The following is a 25,485-nucleotide window of genomic DNA, read 5'->3' as shown; positions in this document are numbered from 1 at the left end:
TTAGCCATGAGACTGTTAGGCTTGGCAGAATTCATTTTTTAAAATATTTGACAGATCAATGTTTATTTAAGCATTTTAATGACTTTATTAATATTTATAGTTGTGTGCAATTATAGGATTTAAGCATTTTTCTGTTTTTATTGATTTAAATTGTCAGTTGTGGGGAAATCATGGAGACATCTGCTAATATATATTTAATGACAGTTGCTGAATTTCCAAAAGTTGAAGCTATCTGAATGGTGTGTCTGTTCCAAGATCACTCATTGCCAGTGTAACATGTTTTATATACATTAAGGTGGGACTAAGTTCACAAGCAGTATTTTTCTTTTCTTTGGCTAACTGTACTATCAATCCAAATATTTTTCTTTGGTTTTTGTCTATAGTGATATTGATATTTGCTGATATTTATTGATTCAGAATCTAATCCTTACTAGGCAAGTGATAATCCATTTGTGATATAGGTTTGGACTGAGCTGTGACCTGTGTAACAAAGTCCTTTTTTTTTTTTCTTAATTGTATCTTTGCCAAAGGCTGCTATAGGAGGTCTGACCAAAGAGTCCAATACATCTTTCCTTCTCTCTGTGTTGTTTAATATACAAGTGCTAGAATTCCAGTCTGGGGTTTGCGGAAATCTACCGTTCTCCCTAGTGTAGAGATGGTGATAAGCATTGCACAACAAAATTTATTAACACTGAATATTATTAGGGTTGCCGGGTGTCCGGTTTTGAACTGGACAGTCCAGTATTTGAGCTTTCAGTTTGGGAAACAAATTGAGAAAATATAAATGTCCAGTATTTTCTAAATAAGATGAAATGTAGATTGTGATGTAATGGCAAGTGTGTCCGGTATTTTTGTGAAAACCATCTGGCAACCCTAAATATTATATGAATGAAAGTTTGCTTAGTCGTTGTGGAAGAGCTGAATATAGAAACGTGTAAACAGCAAATTAAATTTACATTTATTATTTGCCCTAGAACTTAGTGATTAACAATTCTGGAAATAATCACTTATTTTTGCATGAATGATGGGATGAAATCCCGTCCCAATTAAAAAAAAAAACACACACACTTTTCACAATCTCATATGCTGCAAATAACAGCAGTACATTTAAAAATTGAAATGTTTAACTTTATTTTGTAGTTTGATGTTCTCTCCCTACTTTCCTTTCATGAACAACTTTCTATTCAGTTGTTCCCCTTGCAACTGAGAGAATGAAGATGCCAGTCTTTTGAGGCATCTTATGCAAGCTCTCTTAGCTTAGGCAGTACGGCATGTAATTCTTAGCACCGCTTTCAGTTATCTTGTAAAAACTTAAAAGGTTTAATCATACTTTCTAGATTTCACTAGCTCCAGGAGCAGCAATTCCACATCCTCTTTATAAACTCAAGTTTCAGTTATTGTCATGGTCTAAGGGGAAGCTTGCTATAAACTTGACTTATAATTAGATGACAAATCTGCCAATTGCCACATGAAATGTGTAATATCTTATGCCTGCTAACCCCTTTTGTCACTCCCACCCACAAAACAGACTCTCATGCACCCATTTAGTTTGCAGACAGATAGGAAAAGTCACTCTGCAGACTCCTGCTAACTGTTGGGAGCCACACTGCCTCAGCTCTTCCTGCTGGTTTACAGCCACCATGGAGCACAATTATGGATCAGGCAAGAAGAAAAAAGGTGAGGCCAAAAGCATTGGCCCATGTAAGCGGTTGCCCTGTCCCAAACCCTTCCCCCTTCTCCACCACTGTTCCCCCTTGGAGCACTATCAGAGCCAAGCAGCACAGCCCCCCCTCCTTTCCCAGACACACAGGTGACCTCCTCCAGCAAGCCTGGGCTGCTCATCATGGCCGTGCCAGCAGGCCTGCAAGGCCCTCCTTCCCTCTCACTGGGCTGCACCTCATTGCCTGTTCTCTGTCCCTGGGCCTGGGCTACGCCTCATTGCCCCATCCCTAGGCCTGGGCTGCACCTTGTTGCCCCCAGGCCCAGTCTGCACTTTTCCCCCGCCTTCTGCCTCTGGGCCCGTGGAGCACTGGCAGGAGGCTTCTACCCTCCCTCCTACCCTGCTTCCTGGACCTGGGCAATGCTGAGTTAAGTCTTTTAGAAGAAAACCTTGGAAAGCTGTATGTAGCTCGCAAGCTTGTTCCTTTCACTAACAGAAGTTGGTTCCGTAAAGCTATTATCTCCCCCACTAGGTCTTGCTATGTGACAGCATAGTCATTAATCATCATTCATAATCAAGCTGGGGAAAAGTAAAAATTACACTATAGTCTAATATTTAGGGCATTCTCTTGCAGTATGAGAGACCCAAGTTCAAGTTGTTGCTCCAATGACTAATTAATTATTAATACAAATCGCAAGTTTCAGAAGGTGATTGAGAGAGCCATACCAGAATGTATCCTGCAATGTACAGATTGAAATCCCTTCCCCTCATTGGGCAGTGGAAGATATTATGTCTTCCATATCCTGGAAGACAGCTTAACCTGGAAAGAGTTGTAGTAAAATTGTGTTCCATAAACAAATAGAGTGTAGTCTCATATTTTTGTTACCTTGATGAACCATTTATAATAATTTAATTAATTTTCTGCAGTATTGGGAAGCAGAGTATATTTTCAGATACTAATCTTTAAGATATTATTGGAGATTTAGAAACTCTTTTACAGTTTGTTTCTAGCAACATAATGAGATAATGTATCCCATGATACTAACATTGTCTAAAGGAACATGCTCATTAAAGTCATAGGTGTTTCTTAGTGCTGTGAGCTTTGTTTGGCACCTCTGCTATGCTTCTTTTAGTACCTGATTAATTAGTAACTGATGATGGCAAAATTTGCATGCTTTCTAAGTACACAGTTCTTATGGCTTGTTATAGATGTGCTAAAGCACCTATTTACACTTTGTTCCACCATTTTTAATAAGCTAATAAATACAAATATAATACTCCATTTTACTGACTGATTTTATAAGTAATGATTAATTTGAGGAATTTAGGTATTTTGCATCTGTAATTATGTGAAAACTTATACTTAAAGTAGATTATCATACAAATGATTGTGTAGTTTACATGGTCAAATTCAGTCATGTACATACACGTGTGTAGTCGAGCTCTTGTGGACTTGGAGAAAATATTTTGCTTAGTCCTAGTGTATAGCTCTGGAAGTTTTGCACACACACAATATTTTAACTCCATGGCTCTTGTAACTGAGTACTCTGAATTTTTTCTGAAAAGAGAGGGAGAAACTACAACAAAAGAACTACAGTATATTTAAGTAACTCCATAGTTCATCATGTTTCTGTTTGTAATTCCACTACCACATAAACACTGTTAAACCAAACAAAGGAAAACTTCTGCTTTAATGAGCAAAGGATCAGTGGATCTTACATAAAGCAGTATAATAATTATAAGTCAAGCAATTGTTTTGCTAATAATTCATTTATTGTGGATACCTCACAACTCCTCCTTGCTTCCACCCCACCCTCTGCCCATTAGGTAATAAAATGAGGTAAGACCTAGTAAAGATTTCCTCCCAGAAATAAGTCGTTAAACACACACCCAGATGTCAGATATTTGCCTAGAACTCTTACTGAGTTAAATAGCAATCAAGTGTAGATGTCTTTCCCCAGAATATGAAAAACAATCAATGGAAGTAAATTGCCTTATGCTGTCTAAGTGCCTACTTTTGCCAACCCTTGTGATTTTATAAGGATTTCGGGGAATGGTTTGTTTTTAGATGTCTCGTGAAAAGATGATGAAAGATCACCAACTTATACATTTTCCTTTATTCAGAATGCCACTACAGTATCTCCTATTATTGTCAATGAGGTTGAAACCAGAAAGGCTGCTGCCATTTTTCTACATTCTACCTGCATGTAGAAGTGAGGCTGCCCTTAATAAAAATTGGCTGCCAGCTCCCACTGTCTTTAGTGATACTGGAGTCATGCCACAGACATAATGTCTGCCACTTCATAGTCCAGGGGGCTAGACAGGGTACAGAGACTGTGAGTCAGAGACACTGTGAAAGGTGGGTGCGGAGAATGAGGGAGGGAAGGAGGAATGCTTACATGCTACAGGGGAATGTGATGCCTGGGAAATGAGGGTGAGGAAGAGAGTGGCGAGGGGATGAGGGTCCAGAGTGCTGAGAAGCAGAGCAGGAGAGGGGACAGGAAAGGGTATGTGTCTTGAGCAGCATAAGACAGGGATAGAGTAGGCAGAGGAGTGCTTCCCAATTCTAGGCAAAGAAATTGCTTGGAGGGAGTCAGGGAAGTACCTCTGTTTGCAATCCCATACTGTTTTTACTGTGATTCTCAATTATTTATATAAGTGATACATTATTTTAGGGGTGATGAGTTATGGATATACATATTAAAAACTGTAAGGCTACATCTACACTGGCATGATTTTCCGAAAATGCTTTTAACGGAAAATTTTTCCATTAAAAGCATTTTCGGAAAAGCACGTCTAGATTGGCAGGATGCTTTTCCGCAAAAGCACTTTTTGCAGAAAAGCGTCCGTGGCCAATCTAGATGTGGTTTTCTTCAAAAAAGCCCCCATCGCCATTTTTGCGATTGGGGTTTTTTTGCGGAAAACAGTACTGTGCTGTCTACACTAGCCCTTTTGCGCAAAAGTCTTTCGGAAAAAGACTTTTGCCCGAACGGGAGCAGCATAGTATTTCCGGAAAAGCACTGACGATCTTACATGAGATCGTCAGTGCTTTTCCGGAAATTCAAGCAGCCAGTGTAGACAGCTGGCAAGTTTTTCTGCAAAAGCAGATGATTTTCCGGAAAAACTTGCCAGTCTAGACACAGCCTAAGGGTGTGGGGGTGCATAAATGGATGATCCATTCACCAGCCTCAGGAGTGAGAATTTGGCAAGCGGAGTCACTGTCTGTTCAATTACAGAGAGAAGTGCATTTTGTGCACATTACCATAACATTGTTCTGCACTTATTGGCAAAGGAAGATGGGGGAGTTTAATCAAACATCAGTTTTAAATATATGATTTGCTGTTTGCAGATTTGTAGAGGTTTTTTTTATCCGTGGTACAGTATGTATAACAGGAGATTAAGCTTTATAACAAGCCTCTATAAAATTCGTGTTGATAATCAATGTCTCTAATATCTATTTATTTGGATTTTTAGGATGCATTTATCAATATACCTGAAATGCATGTACATAAAGCAATTTTACAAACATTTATTACTGTTCATTGTGAGTTAAATTAATTCATGTAGATGGCCAGTACATGGTCCTAATCAAAGTGTAATCCTCCTTAAGCATTTTACATGGACCTTGTGTTGGTCCTCTACAGAGAGATGAGTTTTACCTTTTATTTCCACATAGAAAAGCATGTAATTTCAGGAGGTTTCATACTTAGTAAGATATTTACTCATACCTATGTATTTGCTGTTGGTAGCAATTATTGGTTCAAGTTCTTGAAGGAAATGTAAAATTAGTTCTTAAATCAAAATATTCTATATAACATATACTAGGGGATCTGCACTGTCATGATTAACAGATAATATCTGTATTTAAAAGCACATTTAGGATGTATGACAGGATTCAGCATTGCCCAGTTCAAACTGCGCCCAGCACCACCTACATCTCCCACGGACCGTTGGATAGGGCCTGACACTTTTAAAGGTGCTGAGCATTCTCATTTGTGGTAGCATGGATAGTTGGTACCTATGAACAATCAAGCTCCTTGTGTATAAATGAAACGAGTAATATAATAAATGAGACTGTATAATTAGAATACTGAAAATCAGAATGCAAATTATTTTTTCCCTTTAATTAACTGTACCTTCTTACAATGTTAAAATTGCTATGTGCACTGAATAATAAATTGAGAACAAAGGCAATCTTGCTATTGCACATCTGCAATAATGTGCACAACTAGATGTAAGCAAAATATTTTACATTTGGAGGTTTTTCAAACTGTGCAGTATTAGTACTTAATATAGATTTGGGTGATGATAGATTGTTTGATTGTTTCCCTAATCTACTGAAGTGACTGAACAGCTGTGTTCTTGTGTAACTTCAACAACAGTGTTAATTGCTTTATCAAAGTAAAAAAAATTAAGTAGTGTTTTTACTGAAGCGCCACGTCTGTTGCAAATGTTGTTTCTTAGAGTTTGCAGTATCTGTGTGAATGAAACTTGGTTGTAGACTGAGCACATAGGAGTAGAGCTGATTGGAGCATTCATTACTAGCAGATACACAGTTTGAGTACCATCTGCCTCAGACTCTTCTGTTATAGGAAAAATTCTTTAATTAATAAGGGAAAAAATGAGACATTATTGCACATCAACCTTACGTTTCTAGTCTGGTCAGTAGAGATTATTTTTGAAACTGGAGCTGTAAATCTAAATGTGATTATTTATTCTGTAATTTTTTAGTTACATGACTTGGAGTAATAATCTAATCTTGAATTTCTTCTTTGCTTTCTGGTCTCAATATGAAGTCCATATGTGGGTACGTGTGTGCAATACACCGAAGTTTAGAGATTCTTTATAAGCAGTGTCCGTTGGCTATGTTTGTGCAGTTGCTCTCTTCATACTCTAGACCAGCAGTGGGCAACATGCAGCTAGAGGACCACATGCAGACCATTGGTGTTCACTTTGTAACCCACGAGACGTTTTGTTCACCGTTGCCCATACATAAGGTTGCCAGATTCTGCTGGTTTTTGTCTGCATGGTTTTTTTCCTACTGGTATTACAAAAGAGATATGCACTTAAAGCAGGATGAGTGCTAATTGTGAACAACATTGTGAGAGTTATGCTCTCCCATTTCATTCAAAGTGCTGCTATGGTTCAATTGGCACACCCCACAAATTTTAGTTATACAAGCGCAGTTAGCAAAACTACCCTATCCTAGGAGACTTCCTTGTAAATATATATCATAAACTATTTATTAGCATAGTCAGTTTTTTATAATATGGCTAAGGTAACTTGTTTTTCTCAGACCTGGGGTTCAAGAATTAAATCTCTACCCCTCTCTCTTTTTCCATGAATAATGATCACCAGCACTTCCTCTACTCTGTTGGTGAGATACACGTTTCTGTGTAGTGCAGCATCTGTTACCCATTTCTCCCACAAATGTGAGGTGCTCATGAGACAGCTCTAAGACCTCATTGTGATCTGGACCTTGAAACCCCCCCCCCCCCCGCACATTGGCCCCAACCCACAGGCAGCATCTCTCCGAGCATGAGCTTGGAAGTGTGCCTAGAACTGTGTAGGCCAAGGATTCCTTTTCTAAAGCTTTGCAACATTAATCTTCTATGATTCTATGTTTGGGTTTTTTTCTTCTTTTCAGGCTGAAATGCTCTGTATATTTGATCTTACTGTACTTCTTTTCACTGAGTTTGTTCACAGGTTTATCTTCATCTAGTGGGCCCTCACTTGTCCATTAGGTGCCTTTTGAATTGTATTCCTTCAATAGATATCTGAACACTCATTCTCTCTGTTCTTTAGGTACTTTGAGGGTGAGCTTCTCACTTATAGTCTTCAGGATTTGTTTTTATGGAACAGGCTTTTTGATCAATTTCCTTTTTCACCACTTATATTTACTTTCAGTTTTTCCGCTTGGTGCTCTCCCTGCTATGTTTGTAGATGTTATTTCATTCTCCTTTCCTAATATTTTGCAGACACACCCAGGTTTATTTTTTTCTGCTTCTCCTGTCTTGAAACCATTTCTATTTTCCTTCTTGAAAGAGTCTCAATCGACCCTCACATCCCCAGGAATTTGTACGCTGTCCCTGAAGAGAAAACACTGCAGGCAAGGGTATAAATTAGGACTAGCCCCTTCACAAACTATCTACTACCAGTGTTCACCAGAGCCTCAGGGCAAGCAGCAGAGGGTTGAAAAGCCTTGATTTTCAGCTTCCCCTGCTACAAAAACCTGTATCCATTCCTGTCCACCCACAGAGCACTAATTCAGAAGTACCCACTGTTACTGATGCTGACCATTTCTACTTTTCTCCCTTTTCTTTGATGGTACTCTCTTACTTTTTGAGAACAAGTTGGAGTCAGTAAAGACGGACAGTTGGGCTTGAAAATTCATCCACTATGATTACTTCATAGAATTTCTTTCCCTTCCTCCCAACAAACCCTCTTCCTGGTTTCCCATCAAGGACCATTCTCACGTGGAGTAGATTCTTCATAAGAATGTGGATTTTCTTTTATCAATAAGGGACAATAGTATGATTCCCACCTCAATGTCAAGTGAGAGGGTTCTAGTTCCCATACTTTTTAGTCTTCAACAAAGATGTGGAGCACCCATTTTGGACGTTAGCAACTGAACACCTTTTCTGAAAGTCAAGATGGTTACACAAGCATCAGTAAACCTTCCTGTAGGGAGGGGATTTGGTTTGTGCCTCTTAATACAGACATATTTTCATATAGATATTCATCTGTTTCACAAAAAGTTTGTCAGGAACATTACTAGCACAGAGTCTTTTCCTTTTGACTAGGAACACTGTTCTGGTGTTCACAAAAGCTTTCTCTTTGGTGGTCACCCAAATGAGAGGAGTTCCTGTTTGAATTTAATAATAATTCGAGATTAAATAATTCCATTAATTATTTGTTGACAATCAATTATTATTCATGAAAGATTAATATAGCACTATACAAAATACAGATAGAATAGATATATTACCAGCTCCTATAGATAGTGAAGAGAAAGTAGTATAATCTTCTGTGCCTGGTGATATGCTAACAGGGCTCATTCACAATCTAACACCAAAAACATGTGTCCTCTTCTATGGCATGAGCCAAAAACATTAATTTTAATCATGTTCTGTTTTGCCTAATTACTGTCAGAATTTCTTTTATGCTTTCCAGTTTATTTGATTGAGTAAAAGGGAATCTCTAAACTGTCATTATTCCTACCCTAGCAGCTGTGACTACCAATACATGGATTCCCAAAGACCAGGAAACGCTCAGGATAATTAGATACAGACCAACACTTAATCGCATGAAAATATTCCTGAGTACAAGTCACCGGTGCCAGCTCTGCCCACATATCTACACCAGCGACACCATCACAGGACCTAACTAGATCAGCCACACCATCACGGGTTCATTCACCTGCACATCTACCAATGTAATATATGCCATCATGTGCCAGCAATGCCCCTCTGCTATATGCATCGGCCAAACTGGACAGTCCCTATGTAAAAGAATAAATGGACACAAATCAGATATCAGCAGTGGTAATATAAAAAAATCTGTAGGGGAACACTTCAATCTCCCTGGACACACAGTAGCAGATTTAAAGGTAGCCATCCTGGAAAAAAAAAAAAAACTTCAAGACCAGACTTCAAAGAGAAACTGCTGAGCTACAGTTAATCTGGAAATTTGACCCCATCATTTTAGGATTAAACAAAGACTATGAATGGCTAGCCAACTACAAAAGCAGTTTTTCCTCTCTTTGTGTTCATGCCTTAGGATCAACTGCTAGAAGTGGGTCTCATCCTCCCTGACTGAATTGACCTCATTATGTCCAGCCTTACTCTTGATTGGTACTCTTTTCTTATACCTGTATATTTATACCTGCCCCTGGAATTTCCACTACATGCATCTGACGAAGTACGTCTTTGCCCACGAAAGCTTATTCTCCAATAAATCTGTTAGTCTATAAAGTGCCATAGGACTCCTCGTCGCTTTTGCAGATCCAGACTAACACGGCTACCCCTCTGATACTTAAGCTGTGCTTGTTAGTCGTTCATTGTGGAATATACTTAGGGACCAGCACTCAAAGAAGTGAAGGTTACTTACCTATAACTGGAAGGGTTTTTTGAGATTTATGATTTTGGTCTGTATACCTGCACCTCTGTCCTCTCTGCTTTGAGTCCCATTGGATTCATAATAAGGAGAAGCATTGACCTGGTCTGCCTCTTATGCCTTTGTTTTGGTGCATGAGGCAGGTCAATTGATGCTGCTTGTCCAGAATTTCCAGACTTAGGTGCATGGGATGTATGCATATTCAGGGCTCGACAAATAGTGTAATCTACTCACCCATGGCGAGTTGATTACACCCTGGAACGTCCGGCGCGGAGCGATCTGCGCATGCGCAGAATGATCTGTGCATGTGCAGAGTGCAGAACTGCGCAGCTGGTGAGTGGGGCGCAGCTGGCGAGCCGGGCTTGCCACCGCTCGGTGAGTCCTGTGCATATTCATGTGTTGAATACACACAGGAGCCACACTTCTTTAAGAACTAGTTACAGCCGTGGTCCCCAACACGGTGCCTGCGGGCGCCATGGCGCCCGCGGGGGCATTTGTCTGTGCCCGCCAAGTGCTCAGGGCTGGCCTGGCCCTGGGTGCGTGGCGCACGGTGAGCGCCGGCCCCGGGGGTGCCGCGGATTGACCCCCCCGCGGCGCATGAGGGGGGGGGGAGAGAGCGCCAGAGCTGGCCCCGGGCGTGCGGCGCTTGGGGGAGAGCGCCAGCGCCGGCCCTGGGAATGCGGCTATGGGGGGGGGCCGCTTGGGGGGGGCCCGCCCCCCGGGCGCCCGGCGGGTGAACGGCCATGCCCCCTGGCGCCCGGCAACCACAAATGGTTGGGGACCACTGAGTTACAGGATTGTAATCAGTTTTAAGAGTGTTACTATTGGCTCTGTTCCAACCTGCTACCCTATTTTTTCTTTGAGTTCTCTGGAAATGTCACTTTTCTCCATTGATTTTCCAGTTTATGAAACCATGTTTCTCAAAATTATCTAAGACTTTGAATCTTTCAAGGTCATTTACTTTTTCAAAATTAACTGTACTGACAATTGTTAGCTTGACTTAATTAATGAAATAAAGCTGCCTTTGGACTGGAGGAGCTAAAATTATATGTAATATACTGATTTGTTATACTACTGGATTTTATCAAATTGCATTTATTTCTTTATGTTCTTAAGATAAAAATATCTGTACATAATTTAATTTAAAAAACATTGTTTTATAGTTCAGACTGCTAACTTCATTACTCCTACCCTCTACTACTTGTTGAATATTTATACTTTGTCAATCTCTAACCATAACTAGCTAAAGATTAGCAGAGTATCATATTACACATGATTTTGAAACTTGTCATAGTTTGGAAGTTAAACCTTGAAGACGGTGATTTGTGCATTTTGTGTGGGTTTCGAAAACATTCAGATTTTATGGAGATCATATCAAATCCTCCTTCTTTTATGTAAAGTACAGATCCCTAATGGTTTTTTGCTTGTCTTTAGTTTCTGTATTGCTGACACTGTTGGAGAGAGTGTAGAACATAAGTCATGCTGCTTCATTTATGTGCCAATGAAACTAGGTTTCAGTACATTGAACTTTGCGCTATTAATAGAAACACATAGTGCTTTAGGTTTATTTATGGTTTCTTGGACAGATCTGTAGTGGGCTTAAGTAGATGAACAAAAAACGCTGAATACAGTTCATGGCACTGGCTGCAGAGCAGAGTTCCCTTTTTCCTATTATCCTGGTGTCACTCTACAAATGATGTCTAATTATAATATACAGTACCTGGACATCAGAAGAATTGCTTGGTCAAAGTGTTCTCTTTGTAAGACAATATTACATGTATTCACATATTATAAGACAATATTACATATAAGACAATATTATATAAGACAATATATAAGACTTAGCCACCTGCATTCTGCTACAAAGACCTTTTACATCTGCACTTGAAAGGGAATCCTCTGAACTGTCATTCATGTTAAAATTCGACACTTACCGACAAGGACTTAACAAGTCTTTGAACTTTCTCACCCATTATCAAGACAGTTTCCCCAATTATCACCTGTAATACCATTAACTCACAAACATCCCACTCTCCCTACCTTTAATATCAGCAATTCACAGACACTTACCTTCCTTCCTCCCCCTTCCCACCCCCCCGCATCCTCCTTCTGTTCTGCAATGTGATTTGTCCTTTTCATATTTGTTCATTTTTTTAAATTGTATCCTTTGGTATATATGGTTGTGACTACTTTCTTCCACTATTTGATCTGAGGAAGTGGGTCTGGCCCACGAAAGCTCATCATCTAATAAACCATCTTGTTAGTCTTTAAAGTGCTACATTGTCCTGCATTTTGCTTCAACTACCCCAGACTAACACGGCTACATTTCTATCACAATATTACATGGTGTTTTGAACTCTTCAGTGGCATACATTAGAGCTTCACTGTGCTATTTTCTTCTGTATATACCTTTTCCTGATTAGTAGAGACGAGTGTCCTTGTGGGATAACTGAATTGCAGTCTTATTGAATAATGCATGATGCTTCTTTTTGTACTACAGTATTACCTCGCTGAACAATCCAGTTGTACTTTTTAGGCAAATATTCCATGTATATGTTGTGAAATGTCTTTTTGTTTGAGTCGTTCGGAGTAGACCAGTGATGTACGTTAATTCATCACTTCTACAAACATGTGGAAAAATCACATTAATTCTGCTGTGGAAAGTATATGTAAGAAGTTACAGTTGACTTGTTTTTAATCCATTTTCTATGGTGAATTAGAGTTATATTTGTTCTTAAAATTAATATACCTAGTAAATTAGTGTCTTATATCTGTATATAAAATAATTTTTTGTTGTGCCTTTGTATATACAGATGTTGGTCATAATGCTAGACTGTCAGCCTGACAAAAAATACTATTTTCTATGTCAACCAAGTACTCTGGGGAACTTCAGCTCTTTAAAGGACTTTAAATAGTATTATATGAGCTCCTATTGGTAAATCATTTAATAGAGGAGGATTATGCACTTGTACTTGACTCATGGCTGTACTGGTTACCTCACCTACTAACATCTTCTCCAAATCCCTTTACATGAGCTCTTAAATGGAAGGAATATGTTGAATATGTTTGTCATATATTGCTCAGTGTAGAGAGAAGCTCAGTAGTCAGTCCTCCATATTCAAGGATTTATGCATTGAATTCCCATTAACTCCGATGGATGCTTCCAACTTGCATCCCTTGTGTGTCTTAAAAAGAATTTTCCCTGTTTTTTAAAGTCCTTCTTAGAGTAAAAAGGATTGCAGTGAATTGTATAACTTAATAGACTGTCTGGGCCTGCACAGTGCTGTTTTCAGCAGCATTTGATGGAAATATCCATAAATCTTTCACATGTTGTATACATCAGCACATATTGAAAAGGTGATATGTATACACCATTGCAGTTGAAGTATAAAACACATTTTTTTAATATTGTTATTAGGTTCTGTTGCCACAGAAGCTCAATATAAAATAGAAATGCTTTCAATACAATTTTCTTTTTCTTCCAAATTCTCTGACTTGCCGCAAGTCCTGGATGGGGTAAGTTGTATGAACTGTAACTGTTCTCTAACAAGTTGAATATTTGAAATGGCACAAGCTTCTTAAGTAGTGGTAACTCACATGAAAGATTCAGGAAGCTGACTTGTTGGGGCTTAGCCATGTAGGATATGAAATTTTCTTCCCCTTCCCCTTATTCCATTTTTGAAAAAGAATACACTGAATGGTTTTTTAGATCCATACATTTGGGTCTGGATTCTAAAAAATGCTGAATACCTACAATATCCATTCAAAGTCTATAGAAGTTGCAGGTATGCCATACTTCTCAGGATCACGGTCTTCCTCTGCTTTGAGGATAGTCTTTTTTATTCAGTCTTTGCATCTACAAATACATCATCAAAACAGTTTTTCTTACGGTGTCCCTGTCAATGTACTGAGCAGGGATTTTAAATATTGATTAATCGAATAGACGATTAACCTCATGAATTCTTATCGGTTTATCAACTATTCTATAGGCCCCAGGTGTGGGGCCAACAGCCAGTGCGCTCTAGCCTCACTCCTGAGGAGTCCCCTGCCACTCCGCGCTGATACAGAGGCAGTAGTGTGGGGTGCCAGCTCCCATCGGGAACCAGCTTAAAAACCAGCTCCCATCGGGAACCAGCTGCCTGTCACCCTGTGCTACTGCCTCTGATACAGAGACAGCAGCCTGAGGTGGCTGCAGCCTCTGTCCAGGGAGGAGGTCTGAGTTCCCGGACCTGGTGTGAACTGGAACTGAGCCAAGCTGCCTGCTCAGCTTGTAATACACTCAAAATGCAGAGCTGTAGCAGGGGTAGGTCCTGGACCCGGCAGAAGCTGGGACTGAACCGGGCTGCTGTCTAGCCTGCTGAAAAATTTACTGGTAGGGCGGTTGGGGAAATGTGTTTTGTTTAAGCTTTTGCTTATCGGTTAATTGACTACACCGGGGTTCTCAAACTTGTGATACCGTGATCCCCCCTCCCCCTCAGTTGATCGTGACCCCCCTCTCCATTGCTGCAACCAGACTCTCAGTTGCTCGCGATCCCCCTCTAAGTTGCTTGTGACCCCCCAGGGGGTCAGGAGCCACAGTTTGAGAAACGCTGGACTACACTATTACATCCCTAGTACTGAGTAGGATAGAAATAGAAGAATAGGATGGTGAGAGTGCTAAAAAACACTTGATCTTTTTATCCTTTTATCTGATTTAGTTTTGTATACCAACCTCACTATTTTGGCATCATGTCTTTTGGCATCATGGCATCAAGAGTGCCATGTGTTTATATTTCTGTATAATTTCAAGAATGAACACTGATGTAACTTTCCCTTTGACTGTTTCCAATACAGACACATTGAAATGCATAGATTACTTTAATTATATAAAGGTACAGTTAATGATTCACAGATTTAATTGTATAGGTTTAAACATTTCACACTTTTTCTTCAGAAGAGAAGTTTCAAATCTACACATTTTGGATTATATACTCATTGATTTTTCTACACACAACTACTTCAGGGTGTTTCCCCCTCACCCCCGTTTGTAATACTGCATTAACAATTGAACTGAAAAGGCTATGGGGTAGCCATGTTAGTCTTTAACGTTAACAATGAGTAGGTAGATGTGTCCCATAAGTACCTTTTGATGTGAAAATGTGAATGTTAAAGGCAGGGAAAATTGGCTTTGTAGTGGATTAATTAGTTAATATCTTGATGCAAGCCCAGATTGACAACGTCAGATTTGTAGATGAATTCCAGTTCAGCAGTCTCTCTCTCTAATGGGGTAGTAAAATTCCTTTGTAGAAGAATATTTACTTTTAAATCCATAATTGAGTGTCCAGGTAGGTTAAAATGTTTCCCTACATGTTTATGTGTGTTGCCATTCCTGATGTCTAATTTGTATCCATTTAATCTTTGTCACAGAGACTGTCTGGTTTGTCCAATATACATAGCAGAGGGGTGTTGCTGGCACTTCATGGCATATATCACATTAGAGGATGTGCATTTGTAAGAGCCCCTGATGTTGTGCCTATGTGGTTAGGTCTTGTGATGGTGTCACTTGTATAGCTATGTGGACAGAGGTGGCAAAAGGGTTTGTTGCAGAGGTAGGTTATAGGGATGTGAAGGACTAGTCGACTATCCGATAAGCAAATGCTTATCAGATAGTCCACATGCTAGTTGACTAGTTGCTTCCTCCCTTCCTCCCCCTTACTGCCTCTATCATTATATTGACTCTCCATTGTGGAGCGTGTTCCCAGTGGAGGCCATGTTCAAAGGATCCCACCTGTAGGCCGCATGTTGAGCCCCGCATGCGGCCCATGGCCCACGTGTTGAGTAGCCCCACGATAGCCTGAGCTTTGAGGATCACACATTAGTGACTGTGTGAAAATGGTGTGTGAGTTGATCAATAACAGGACTAGCTGAGTGAATCTGACTCATTTATATACAAAAATACTAAGTGAACTGAGGATGACTTTTTCTTTCTTCTTTTTGCAGTGTGCTGGGGAAGAGAATTGGGTGGACAATCGGACTATTTATGTTGGGCATCGTGAACCTCCTTTAGGCACCGAAGCATACATTCCACAGAGGTATCCAGATAACAGGATAGTCTCGTCAAAGGTAGACTTATTTCCTTTTGTTCAGTGTCAGAAAACACACTTTTGTGCTTTTATTCTGTTCATTTTTTGTTTCCACAAATTTTTTTTCTTCTTCTTCTTAAGTCATTTTCTTCACTGTGACAGCTCCTGGAAAAGGTAAAATGAAAAGCGCTGCAAGTTTCCTTCACCAAATTGCCTCAGGCTTGAAGGGGAATAAAATGACTCATTCTGTACACATTCAGCTAATAATATGACTGCATACGATTCATAACAATGTGGGCTCTTTTTATTTAAATAAAAGGAAAATATTACTATGGAGATGAGTTGGGGAAAATAGAGAAATAAATGTGAGGAGTACAAGTATTTTTTATAGCTTTTTGTGGAATAAGTGAAAAAGAAAAGTAACATAAAAAGATGATAAATTTGCTCAACTCCGAAGAGAGAATTTTTAAATCACATGACTGATAACTGTCATCTCACCTGGAACCTGAAGAGTATTGGATCCCCAAATCTACTTAGAGCAATACCAACTATTAGGTAGAACAAACTTTTACTATTTTACCAACTCATGGTTTCGCGTAAAATAAAACTTCAAGGTGTTCTGGCTGTAAAGAAAGTCTGGAGTTGGGAACAATGAAAACCCTATTTTGGGGAAAGCTGAAGATAATAAAAAGGTTATTGTTCAAATGAGCCCAGATAACTCGCAATCCACATCATGCTATAAAACTTCCTGTTCTTATCACTATGTACCATTCTATCATCTGCTAACCAAAATTTTACTACAAATTGTTGATAAAAGGATATAAGTTGTACTGAGTCAAAAAGAGATCTATTCAGGATCCCACTAGAACCTCACCCATCTCCATTAGAATGAATGGTTACTTATTTTGAAACCTATTTTACAGTTTTAAATGCTCATAGTATGTTGCTTAGTTAATCTGTAGAGTGCTTATTTTATGATAAAAAAAATGTCACAGGTAGGTGAAAAACATGGACCTGGGAGGTGGGTTAGAAATGGGAGGGGGCCTGGGCTGTAATAGCAGAGATAAAGGAGGGGCAAGGTAGAACTGGGGGGCAAAATCAAATGTGAGTACCTTAGATGCCTGTATACAAACGCAAGAACTATGGGAAATAAGCAAGGAGAACTTGAAGTACTAATAAATAAACACAACTATGACTTGGTGTCCCAGAGACTTGGTTGGATAATACACACAACTGGAATTTTGGTATAGAAGGGTACAGCTTGCTTAGGAAGGATAAGCAGGGGAAAAGGGAGGAGGTATTGCCGTATATATTAAAAATGTGTACACTTGGACTGAGGAGGAGATGGACATGTGAGTCAGATTTGTTGAGAGTTTCTGGGTTACGTTAAAAGGGGTGAAAAACAAGGGTGATGTCATGCTAGGGGTCTACTACAGACCAACTACCCAGGCAGAAGAGGTGGATGAGGCTTTTTTTTTTTTAAAGCAACTAACAAAATCATGCAAAGCACAGGATTTGGTGGGGATGGGGTACTTAATCTATCCAGACATATGTTGGGAAACTAACACAGCAGAGCACAGATTATCCAATACATTCTTGGACTGCATTGGAGACTTTTTTTTTTTAATTTCAAAAGGTTGGGAAAACTACTAGTGGGAAAGCTGTTTTAGACTTCATTTTAACAAACAAGGAGGAACTGGTTGAAAATTTGAAAATGGAAGGCAGCTTGGTTGAAAGTGATCATGAAATCATAGCATTCATGATTCTAAGGATAGTAGAAGGGAGAACAGCAAAATAAAGACAATGGATTTCAGGAAGGCAGATTTTAGTAAACTCAAAGAGCTGATAGTCTTGCTTCCCATGGGACCTTACCTAAGAGGGAAATCAACTGAAGACAGTTGACTGTTTTTGAGTACGACATTATTAATGGCCTAAAAGGAAACTATTCCAATGTGTAAGAAAGATAGAAAGTATGGCAAGAGACCACGCTGGCTTAACCAGGAGATCTTATATGATCTAAAAATAAAGGAGTCATATAAAAAGTGGAAATGAAGTCAAATTACAGAGGGGCTATGTCTACACTGGCCCCTTTTCCGAAAGGGGCATGTTAATTTCACAGGTTGTAATAGGGAAATCTGCGGGGGATTTAAATATCCCCCGCGGCATTTAAATAAAAATGTCCGCCGCTTTTTTCCGGCTTTTAGAAAAGCCGGAAAAGAGCGTCTACACTGGCCCCGATCCTCCGGAAAAAAGCCCTTTTCCGGAGGATCTCTTATTCCTACTTTGAAGTAGGAATATCTCTTTGAAGTAGGAATAAGAGATCCTCCGGAAAAGGGCTTTTTTCCGGAGGATCGGAGCCAGTGTAGACGCTCTTTTCCGGCTTTTCTAAAAGCCGGAAAAAAGCAGCGGACATTTTTATTTAAATGCCGCGGGGGATATTTAAATCCCCCGCGGATTTCCCTATTACGACCTGTGAAATTAACATGCCCCTTTCGGAAAAGGGGCCAGTGTAGACGAGCCCAGGGTGAATATAACCAAGAAACAGAAGTATTCAGCGACAAGATTAGAAAGGAAAAGGCACAAAACAAGCTCAGTCTAGCTACAGACATAAAGGATAACAAGAAGACATTCTACAAATATATTAGAAGCAAGAGGAAGACCAAGGTCAGAGTAGGCCCATTGCTCAGTGAGGAAAGAGAAACAATAACGGAAACTTAGAAATGGCAGAGGTTCTTATTGACTTCTTAGTTTTGGTTTTCATCAAGAAGATTGACAGTGACATGATGCCTAACATAGCAAATACTAGTGGAAATGGAGTAGCTTTAGAAGTTAAAATAAAAAAAGAACAAGTTAAAAATTACTTAGAAAAGTTAGATGTCATCAAGTCACCAGGGCCTGATAAAAGGCGTCCTAGAATACTCCAGGAACTGATAAAGGAGGTAACTGAGCCTTTAGCTATCATCTTTAAAAGGTCATGGATGTTGGGAGAGATTCCAGAAGACTGGAAAAAGGCAAGTACAGTACCCATCTACAAAAAAGGAAAAAAGAACAATCCAGGAAACTACAGACCAACCAGTTTAACTTCTGTGCCAGGGAATATAATGGAGCAAGTAATTAAAGAATTCATCTGGAAGATAATAAGGTGATAGATAATGGCCAGCATGGATTTGTAAAGGACAAATCATGTCAAACCAATCTGATAGCTTATTTTGATCGGATAACATGTCTTGTGATTAAGGGGGAAGTGGTGGGCGTGGTATGCCTAGTGTCATGTCCATGAGGGTTAGCCAGTAGCCAGGGGTTAAATCTGTCCCTTACCTAACCAGGTAGCAGGCAGCCAATAGAAATGTACATAGGAATTTCAAACTGGGACAAAGACATTTTTGGGTTTTTCTCTCCTTTGTCCCTGAGCAGTTTATCTCCAGGTACTGAGGGGGACAAACAACATGTCTCTCCCCGCCAAGAAAAGACTCTTCACTATCTGAAAGTAGGGTAAAGTTTAGATAAATCCGTTTTATTGTTTTATGGTTTGGGAATGGGAATCTGATGTCTGTGCATTTAAAAATGGCTTTTCCTCTACTTTGTAACTAAGTTTTGGTCTTGGTGGAATCCCCTATGAGTATACTAATTGGTGAATTTTCCATCTAGTCATTATGCTTATAACAGGAGTACTGTGGTGATAATAAAAGCTCTTTTTCTTTCCTTTTTATTAACCTGTATTGGTTAATTGTTGTGCCCTGGTTTTACTGTAAGGCTGAGATTTCCCAAGTGATCTCTTCCCTGGCTTTCTTATCATTACTTGGGTGGTGACAGCGGATTTTTATCCCCAAAATCTAGGTTTTTAAGATTTGGGGGGAGGGAGGAAAGTTTTATACCACAGCCTGGAAAGATAAGGTTTTGGGGTACTTTTGCGGGCCCCCACTTTTTCATTTATCATGCCAGAGTGGGGAAAAAACCTCGACCCCTAGGCTTTAGTAAAGTATTTGATATAGTTTTGCATGACTTTCATCAAAGAAGTAGGGAAATACAACCTAGACGGGGCTGCTATAAGGTGGCTGCATAACGGGCTGGATAACCGTTTTCAGAGAGTAGTTATTAATGGTTCACTGTCATGCTGGAAAGTCATGACAAGTGGTCTTCTGCAGGGGTCTGTTTTGAGACCGGTTCTGTTCAATATCTTCATCAGTGTTTTAAATATTGGCGTAGAGAGTACACTTATTAAGTTTGCAGATGATACCAAGCTGGGAGGGGATGGAAGTACTTTGGAGGATAGGGTCATAATTCAAAATGATCTGGAACAACTGGAGAAATGGTCTGAGGTAAATAGGATGATGTTTAATAAGGACAAAAGCAAAGTACTCCACTTAGGAAGGAACAATCGGTTTCCCACATACAGAATGGGAAGTGATTATCTAGGAAGGAGTACAGGCAGTCCCCGAGTTACGCGGATCCGACTTATGATGGATCCGCAGTTACGAACGGGGCTTTTCTCGCCCCGGAGGACGGGAGCAGCAGGACGCCCAGATGCGCTGCGGTCCGCCGTCCCCGTCCTCCGGGGTGAGAAAAGCTGCTCCCTGTCTCCCTGGTCTGCAGGGAGACGGGGAGCAAAGCCTTGGAACACGCCTGCAGCAGGACAGCCCAGGCACGCTTGAGCTGTCCCCCTGCGGGTGTGCTCTGCAGCTTTGCTCCCTGTCTCCCGACCAGCAGACCAGGGAGATGGGGAGCAAAGCCTGGGAGCATGCCCGCAGTGGGACAGCCGTGGCGCGCCTGGGCTGTCACGCTGCGGCCGTGCTCCAAGGGTTTGCTCCCCGTCTCCCTGCAGACCAGGGAGATGGGGAGCAAAGCCGCGGAGCACGCCAGCAGTGGGACAGCCGCGGCGTGCCTGGACTATCCCGCTGCCCGCGTGCTCTGCGGCTTTGCTCCGCATCTCCCAGGTCAGCAGACCAGGGAGATGGAGCAAAGCCGTGGAGGACTTGGGCAGTCCCGCCACCCCCGTCTCCCTGGTCTGCTGGGGGGAGGGGGGGGGAGTGCAGCTAGTGCCCCCCCCCCAGCAGACTAGGCTTTTCTTGCCTACCCCTGGGGTAGAGCAGCTGGGGGCTGCCGGTTTGGTCCTGCAGCACCGCTCCGGACCAACCCGGCAGCACCCCAGCTGCTCTTCCCCAGGCAGATTCAGTTGCTCTGCCCCAGGCTTCCTGGAATCAGCCGCTGATCAGTTTCAGCAGCAGCTGACTTGGGGATGCCTGGGTTTCTTAAGTTGAATCTGTATGTAAGTCAGAACTGGCGTCCAGATTCAGCCGCGGTTGAAACTGATCAGTTTCAGCAGCGGCTGACGCCAGTTCCGACTTACATACAGATTCAACTTAAGAACAAACCTACAGTCCCTATCTTGTACGTAACCCGGGGACTGCCTGTACTGCAGAAAGGGATCTAGGGGGCATAGTAGACTCCTAGCTAAATATGAGTCAACAGTGTGACACTGTTGCAAAAAAGCAAACATGATTCTGGGATGCATTAACAGGAGTGTTGTAAGCAAGACATGAGAAGTAATTCTTCCACTCTACTCTGCGCTGATTACGACTCAGTTGGAATATTGTGTCCAGTCCTGGGCACCATATTTCAAGAAGGATGTGGAGAAACAGGAGACAGTCTAGAGAAAAGCAACAAAAATGATTAAAGTTCTAGAAAACATGACCTATGAGGGAAGACTGAAGGGATTGGGTTTGTTTAGTTTAGAAAAGAGAAGACTGAGAGGGAACATGCTAGCAGTTTTCAAGCATCTAAAAGGGTGTTACAAGGAGTAAGGAGAGAAATTGTTCTCCTTGATCTCTGATAAGACAAGAAGCAATAGTCTTAAATTGCAGCAAGGGAGGTTTAGGTTGGACATTAGGAAAAACTTCCTAACTGTCAGGGTGGTTAAACACTGGAACAAGTTGCCTAGGGAGGTTGTGGAATCTCCATCACTGGAGATATTTAAGAGCAGGTTAATCAGACTTCTATCAGGGACAATCTAGATGGTGCGTGGTCCTGCTATGAGGGCAGGGGACTGGACTCAATGACTTCTCCAGTCTTCTTCCAAAAGAGTAATGTAAACGAGCCTGATCGAAAATGCAGATGAAGTGCGGATTTATGCATAATCATGTGTGAGCACTTTTTTGAAAAAGCGTTTTCCCCCTTTTTCGAAAGAACCTGCACACCTCATTTTTTCAGGAGTAAGGGTTCTTTTGAAAAATGGTGGAGGTTTTTTTCGAAAGAACCCTGTCTAGACTGCGGTTTCTTTTTCGAAAAACCCTTTTTCTAAAAGGTGCTCTCACACAATTATGCAAACGAAGCATGAGATTTGTAAATCTGTGCTTCATTTGCATTTTTGATTGGGCTCATTTACATTCCTCTTTCGGAAGAGAAATGTAGTTTAGACATAGCCTTAGGTGCCACAGGACTGCTCATTGTTTTTAAAGTTACAGACTAACCCAGCCACCCCTCTGAGAGTTTTCAGATAAAATGAATTTTCTTTTGAAACAAGGCCATATTCTGGCCTTAAGCGAGGATTCCTTCTGGAACAAATTATAGCTTCTGAATACCATACTTTTCAAGTGGATGCCTATTCTATCCCACTGAAACCTTAAAAACGGGTTGTGAAGTACAGAGGGTTATATGGTCATTCAGGAGGAGGGAGCACAGGGCTCCTTGATTCCAGATTTGTGTGCATTCCATGTTATGAAATGGACGTTTTTTGAGAATAAAGCAGGTGTTGGGAAGGTTTTCAAAAACATTCGGACAGTTATCCATGTTAGTTTAGACCAATGGTGGTGGGCAGTGATGGCCCATTAGGGTTCTGTATATGATCTATGACACATTTTGTCGACCGTGACCCCACATGCAGGGTTGCCAGATTCCTCTGATTCCAATCCATGTAGTTTTTTTTCCCTACCAGTATTACTAAAGTAACACACACTTAAAGCAAGGGCGGGTGAAGTGAGGCATATGCTATGGTGCACAACACTGACTTAGAGCTGTGCGCTCCCTCTGTATTCAGTCAAAATGCTCCTATGGTTCAGTCAGTGCACCCCACAAATTCTGGGTACACAAGCAAAGTTAGCAAAACTACCCTATCCCAGGAGACCATTTTGATTAGGATATCACTTGCAGCCCACAGAGATGAAGAAGGGCCACTCATGTGGCCCAGGCACTAGCCTAGGTTGCTCATTGCTGATGTAGAGCCATTCTTGGAACTAACCAGTTTTCTGGGAAGCTAACATAGCCACAAGGTATTCTGTAATGCAAACTGTTTATCAACCACAATCGTGCGCTCTAGGTGGCTAGTCTATTCATTTACTTTTTTAAAATATGGCTGAGATATTTGCTCATTCATACATTTTTATTTGTATATTGAAAAGCACTTGACACAATTGCCTATGTGTTGTTATAGTGCAGTTTTGTTTGTAGCATAGCTAAATTTAGAGGTTTCACGCAAATTGCTTTAGACAGTTTGGGGGCTAAGACATAAATCTAACACATGAAATATCAGAGTTCAGTTCAGCTACAAACTGCCTGTGTGACATGAGTAAGTCACTTAATATCTGATTTTTAGAAAAATGGGAGCAGTGGATATTGTCCCTCTTTGGACTGCGAGTGTGAGGACATTCTATTTTGTTTTTGAAGTGCAAAGAAATAAAATATCAGAAGAGGAGCTGGGATTAAATCTCAAAGCTCTGTCTATGCACATTTCTTTTTGCTATGAGCAGAATTTTGGTGCATCTCCCATAACATTTGAAAAATGCATCCTGGCTAGTTGGTTTAAATTTAAGGCTGAGCAGTTCAGAGAATATTGAATTTAACCATGTGTGTATATTTACTAGATTGGCAATGCACCATTCTATAGGTGTGCTTAAAAAAGTTGGCAAAAAAATCTCTACTGTGCATGTTCCATATAAGACTTACTTGTTCAAGCAGTGAGCTTTTGAAAATATGTCTTTCAGAATAAAGATGTGAACTGCAACAGTGTTCTCTGTGAGGATTATTTTTTTGGCAAGTAAGAACTCCCAGATGTTTAGATTATAAGGATATTTAAAATTAACTTGCAGGATTTTTTAAATATAAAGTCTGTTTCTCCCACTCTCCCCCCCACACACAATTTTTTTCTCCTTTTAAAACAGTAGTTCATAAACTGTACAAAATGAAACAAAGCAGGACTGAGACTGGTGCGAAGGTTGCGGATCTCTCGAGGCATCTAGATAGACTTATGTGTAGTGCTGGGGAGGAGCCGGTGGTCGTGGTACATGTAGGTACCAATGACATAGGGAAGGGTAGGAGAGATGTCCTGGAGGCCAAATTTAGGCTGCTAGGAAAGAGACTGAAATCCAGGACCTCTATGGTGGCGTTCTCGGAAATGCTTCCAGTTACACGCGCAGGGCCAGATAGGCAGGCAGAGCTTCAGAGTCTCAATGCGTGGATGAAACGATGGTGTAGGGAAGAGGGGTTTAGATTTATTAGGAACTGGGGACACTTTTGGGAGAGGGGGAGCCTATACAGGAAGGATGGGCTCCACCTAAACCAGGGTGGAACCAGACTGCTGGCACTAAACATTAATAAGGCCGTAGAGCAGTTTTCAAACTAAGAGATGGGGGAAAACCGATTGGTGCGGAGATGCACGTAAATCGGAGAGAGACTTCTCTTAGAGGAGAATCCGTTGATAGAGATTCTCTAAGCTGTAGTCGGAAAGAGAGGAGGGGAGAGGGCAAACCATTGGCCAGAGCTGACAAACAACCGCATACAAAGGAATCCAATGCATCAGGGAAGGGCAGACAAATAACCAGTGGCAAATTTTTAAAGTGCTTGTACACAAATGCTAGGAGTCTGACTAATAAATTGGGTGAACTAGAGTACCTCATATTAAATGAGGAGATAGACATAATAGGCATCACTGAAACCTGGTGGAATGAGGAAAATCTGTGGGACACAATCATACCGGGATATAAAATATATAGAAAGGATAGAGCAGGCCGGCTGGGTGGCGGAGTGGCACTGTATGTGAAAGATAATGTAGAATCAAATGAAATAAAAATATTAAATGAATCAACATGTTCCATAGAATCGCTATGGATAGAAATTCCATGCTCCAATAATAAGAAATTAGCAGTAGGGATATATTACCGACCACCTGACCAGGACAGCGATACTGACATAGAAATGCTGAGGGAGATTAGAGATGCTACCAAAATAGAGAACTCTATATTAATGGGGGATTTTAATTACCCCCATATTGACTGGATACATGTCACCTCAGGAAGAGAAGCAGAGATAAAATTTCTCAATGGCTTAAATGACTGCTTCTTGGAGCAGCTAGTGCAGGAACCCACAAGGGGAGAGGCAATTCTCGATTTAGTCCTGAGTGGAGTGCAGGATCAGGTCCAGGATATAACCGTTACAGGACCGCTTGGGAATAGTGACCATAATATAATAACATTCAACATTCCTGTGGTGGGAAGAACACCTCAGCAGTCCAGCACCCTGGCATTTAATTTCAAAAAGGGGAATTACACAAAAATGAGGAGGTTTGTTAAACAGAAATTAAAAGACACAATGACTAGAGCCAAATCCCTGAAAGCTGCATGGAAACTTTTTAAAGACACCATAATAGAGGCCCAACTT

At 40.8% G+C, this 25,485-nt stretch overlaps 1 protein-coding gene across 6 annotated transcripts in view; it reads left to right on the top strand.

Annotated features, from left to right (window-relative positions):
• ATP11A (ATPase phospholipid transporting 11A) overlaps positions 1-25,485 on the top strand; it is a 235,335-nt gene that overhangs the window by 110,979 nt on the left and 98,871 nt on the right. For all 6 annotated transcript variants that reach the window (XM_006138951.3, XM_025179410.2, XM_025179411.2 and 3 more), the window contains exon 2: positions 15,755-15,877. In XM_006138951.3, coding sequence (XP_006139013.2) covers positions 15,755-15,877 — 123 coding nt within the window. The remainder of the gene's footprint in view (positions 1-15,754; positions 15,878-25,485) is intronic.

The sequence above is a fragment of the Pelodiscus sinensis genome, chromosome 1, assembly GCF_049634645.1.
Source record: "Pelodiscus sinensis isolate JC-2024 chromosome 1, ASM4963464v1, whole genome shotgun sequence".
Classification (NCBI taxonomy): domain Eukaryota; kingdom Metazoa; phylum Chordata; order Testudines; family Trionychidae; genus Pelodiscus; species Pelodiscus sinensis.
Note: the sequence above shows the minus strand (reverse complement) of the source record. Positions and strands in the feature narration are given on the sequence as shown.